Source organism: Montipora capricornis, chromosome 3, assembly GCF_036669925.1.
Source record: "Montipora capricornis isolate CH-2021 chromosome 3, ASM3666992v2, whole genome shotgun sequence".
NCBI lineage: Eukaryota > Metazoa > Cnidaria > Anthozoa > Scleractinia > Acroporidae > Montipora > Montipora capricornis.
Genome location: NC_090885.1, coordinates 59,799,980 through 59,803,299, shown reverse-complemented (window position 1 = coordinate 59,803,299; position 3,320 = coordinate 59,799,980). Strand labels below are relative to the sequence as shown.

Sequence of the window (3,320 nt, the reverse complement as noted above, 5' to 3'; positions counted from 1 at the left end):
TTTCCTACAGTCGGCTTGTCTTCTAGTAAGTTCGGATTACAGCGAGGAGTTGTGCTCTCACAGGGCAAACATTTCAATTCACGGTCTGGACCTTTGGTACAGGAATCGCCACATTAAAAACTTACGAGTCATAATTTATTGACTCTCGCAAGCCAACATTTAAAGGCTTGAAACTGCTCAGCAAACCTGGTGAGAATACCTGAGAATATCTGAAAGTTTCTGAAAGTATTTGAAAGGCTCTGAAGTTACTTGCTGTTGTTGTTGAATCGAATTGGACGAACCATCCACACACATTTGTCAAGAGTCTGCTAGCCCACGATTTCGTCAGAAGTAAGTAATATGGGAATCTCTTTTGAACATTACCGATCAAGAATCGGCTCTCATGACAATTTTCTTAAAACAATAGATGCTTTGTCGCGTTTCAAGGATCGTTTTTGGAATATAATGCTAATGATGCTTTACATGAATGTCTTTTATTTACCAACATTGAAACAAGTTGTTGGACAATACAAAATATGGAATGAAGTAGTGTTTTGGTTTACCCAATTTGTGTACTACACTTGCTCACAATGTTTGTTTTGGACCTTTTTGTACAGTAGATTAGCACTTTGCATGATGCCAACTTCATCTATTCATTTCATGTTTCCACATAGCTTCCATGATCAGGCTACTATAATATTAATTCTTGTGTTGAAAACTTTAAAGATTCTGGTATTTAAAGTCATAGGATACCATCATGAACTTCGCTGTACATTGAACTCTGTTGTTTTTTAGTTATCTTTCTGTTTGTTGTTCCTGAAATCTATTATGATGACACTCTGGGTGTTCTTTTGGGGTGATCCGGATCATGATCAGTGATCCAAGATTACTCACATGGTTCATCAAAGGAACTGACGAATCCGTGACCACAGAGGATTCATCAGTTCCTTTGATGCACCATTATTCACCACTTCTCTTGGATCACTGATCCTGATCCTGATAACCCCAAAGAAATGCACCCTCTATCTCTATTGAACTTTTTGTTAAAACCTCCAGGTAAAATTGTTAATCTTATTGGGTTAAAAATTATTAGCAACATTTGATTCATTAAAATATTGCTTGTGTTCAGATATTGTTATGCATCTATCTTTTTTTCCCAAATTCTTCCATTTGCAACCCCATAGCCACTTACATCAACTAAATTGTTGTGTTTCTTTATTGAAAATTCAGCATTATGATACTTTACGTGCATATATAGTCAAAAATTAGTCGTACATTCAAACCAAATCAAGCTCCCAATGTGGTTTCTAGCGAAGGTTTCATTATTTCCTGTATGTCCCAGCCCTTCTGCAAAGTTTTGTGCTCCTGCGCTAGTACACGAAATGCCAAAAAACATTCATACGAAATGCTTCCCAGGAGTTGATTTCACATCACTTGCCCTGGACAAACTCAGAACTCAATTTCACTTGATCAAAATGACACCTCCATAAAACTTTACCCAATAACCCTCATCTTGAAAATAAGCATTTCAGGACGGTTGTATGTCAATTATCTTATTTTATTGAGTGAGAGGAACAAAATTTTTTCTTTTTTCTTTTCTTTTTTTTTTTTTTAGATTTTTTTATTAATAAAATTCTAGAGAGGAGAGAGGAACAATATTGAAAACTAACCGTAATCAGATTTGAGCTCTACTAATAGAAACTCGATGACAAAACAGATCCTTTTAATTTGTAACGTTCTCCATCAAAGCAGCTCAATTTCGTAAACCACACATGTACGCATTGCGGACCTATTTTTTCGTTAGTTGAAGCTATTAACTGTAGCTAAGCTGTAGGCTTATTGTAGTTCTAGAATGCTATGGTGATGCTTAAAAAAAACCCTGTTACAATACTTTGTTAGAATTTACGGGGTCCTTCCGCAAACATGTCAAAAAATCTCTGTTTTTTATCTTTACGATTTAAAAGAGACACCAACCCGGACAAAGAAGCAGTTTGTGTCCAACATTCACGCGACCAGTCTGTAGGAAAGAACCAGAAAGAGAGACTGAGCCTGTGTTTGAAGCTTTTTCTATTTGGAGGTGCCTTTGAGCCGTGACCCTCTTCCTATCCATTCCTTGGTTGTTGTTTGCTAGTATTTTTCCTAAACCGCAATGCTACTAGTCGAAACTTTACTAAAATCGCCTATGAATTTTTTCCTTGAAAAGGAAGTTTGGTGGGTGGTCACACAGCAGCAGTCAGAGTACGTACGACTGCTGCTGTGTAACCACTCACCATTAAACTGATGAAGGCGGAACGACACAGCCAAAATAGTTCTATCGTGTGCCAACTTTGTTCAAATTCGATATCTGCAACGCTTAATAAACAATTTTAATTGGAGATGGATGCTTTTACAGTACAGTCAAGATGTCTGCTGCATTATCTTTTGCCACCTCAGACTACCGAGTAAAGCAGAAGAAAAGGAAAATGCAAATCAAAGTCCAGAAAATGGCGCTAGATGATCTGTTGAAATTTTCAAATAATGATCAACTCTGACTCCTTGAATAGTTCTTTCAGAGTATTTTCTAAGGTCACCACAGTGCTGATGAACAATGCGCAAAATTCGACAGGGATTTTTAATCGTGAACCGCTCATACTTTCTCAAGTTAAACATTAGAACTTGCTCAATTCCATCCATGTTAGTGAAGTAGTCCACCTTATCCAGGAATTCCCGAGAGAGTGGGGCAAGGAGCCTGAAAAGAAAGGCATCATGGGAGCCAATGTATTTTGCTCTCGGGCCGCAAAAATCAGTCACACCACAACGTCTTACGTTTTCCTCAGTTTCATGTCTTGTCAATGCATACATTGTTTTGTTGCCTAAACTAGTTTCATCCAAATGTTCAAATCCCGTATCGATGTAACAGTCGGCATTCATAAGCATCGTGTTCTTACGTATCAAGACGTGCGAAGCATATCCAAAAGCGTCTTTGTAACGCATGCGCCGACCGAGGAAATGGAAGACTAGTTTCCAGTCCATCCTCAACCTCAAAGCTTTGATAAAAGCAGGCTCCTCCAGACTTTCGAAAAGGATGTGAATTGCCTCAACCTAGTAGCAAGTGATAAATAGCACGAAGAGTACGTTAATAAGACCACTTGAAGTGGGAAAAAACTGCTGTTTACAACATGACCTTGATCTTGGGTTATATCCCGCTGAAGGACTTTATTTCTTTTTCCTTTGGATTTCAAAACTATGTTAACAAAACGCCTACAAGTTCTAAGCCTTAATTTAAAAAAGACGCTTGTTTATTTTAATTGGAATTTTCCAATTTAATGGTCAGCCATTATTAATTTTAAATCTTTAGAGAG

General features: G+C 37.6%; 1 protein-coding gene across 3 annotated transcripts in view; it reads right to left on the bottom strand.

Annotated features, from left to right (window-relative positions):
* Positions 1 to 1,181: 1,181 nt before the first annotated feature.
* Positions 1,182 to 3,320, bottom strand: part of LOC138043551 (uncharacterized) — a 55,004-nt gene continuing 52,865 nt past the window's right edge. For all 3 annotated transcript variants that reach the window (XM_068889884.1, XM_068889883.1, XM_068889885.1), the window contains exon 4: positions 1,182 to 3,060. In XM_068889884.1, the coding sequence (XP_068745985.1) occupies positions 2,449 to 3,060 (612 nt within the window). In that variant the 3' untranslated portion in view covers positions 1,182 to 2,448. The remainder of the gene's footprint in view (positions 3,061 to 3,320) is intronic.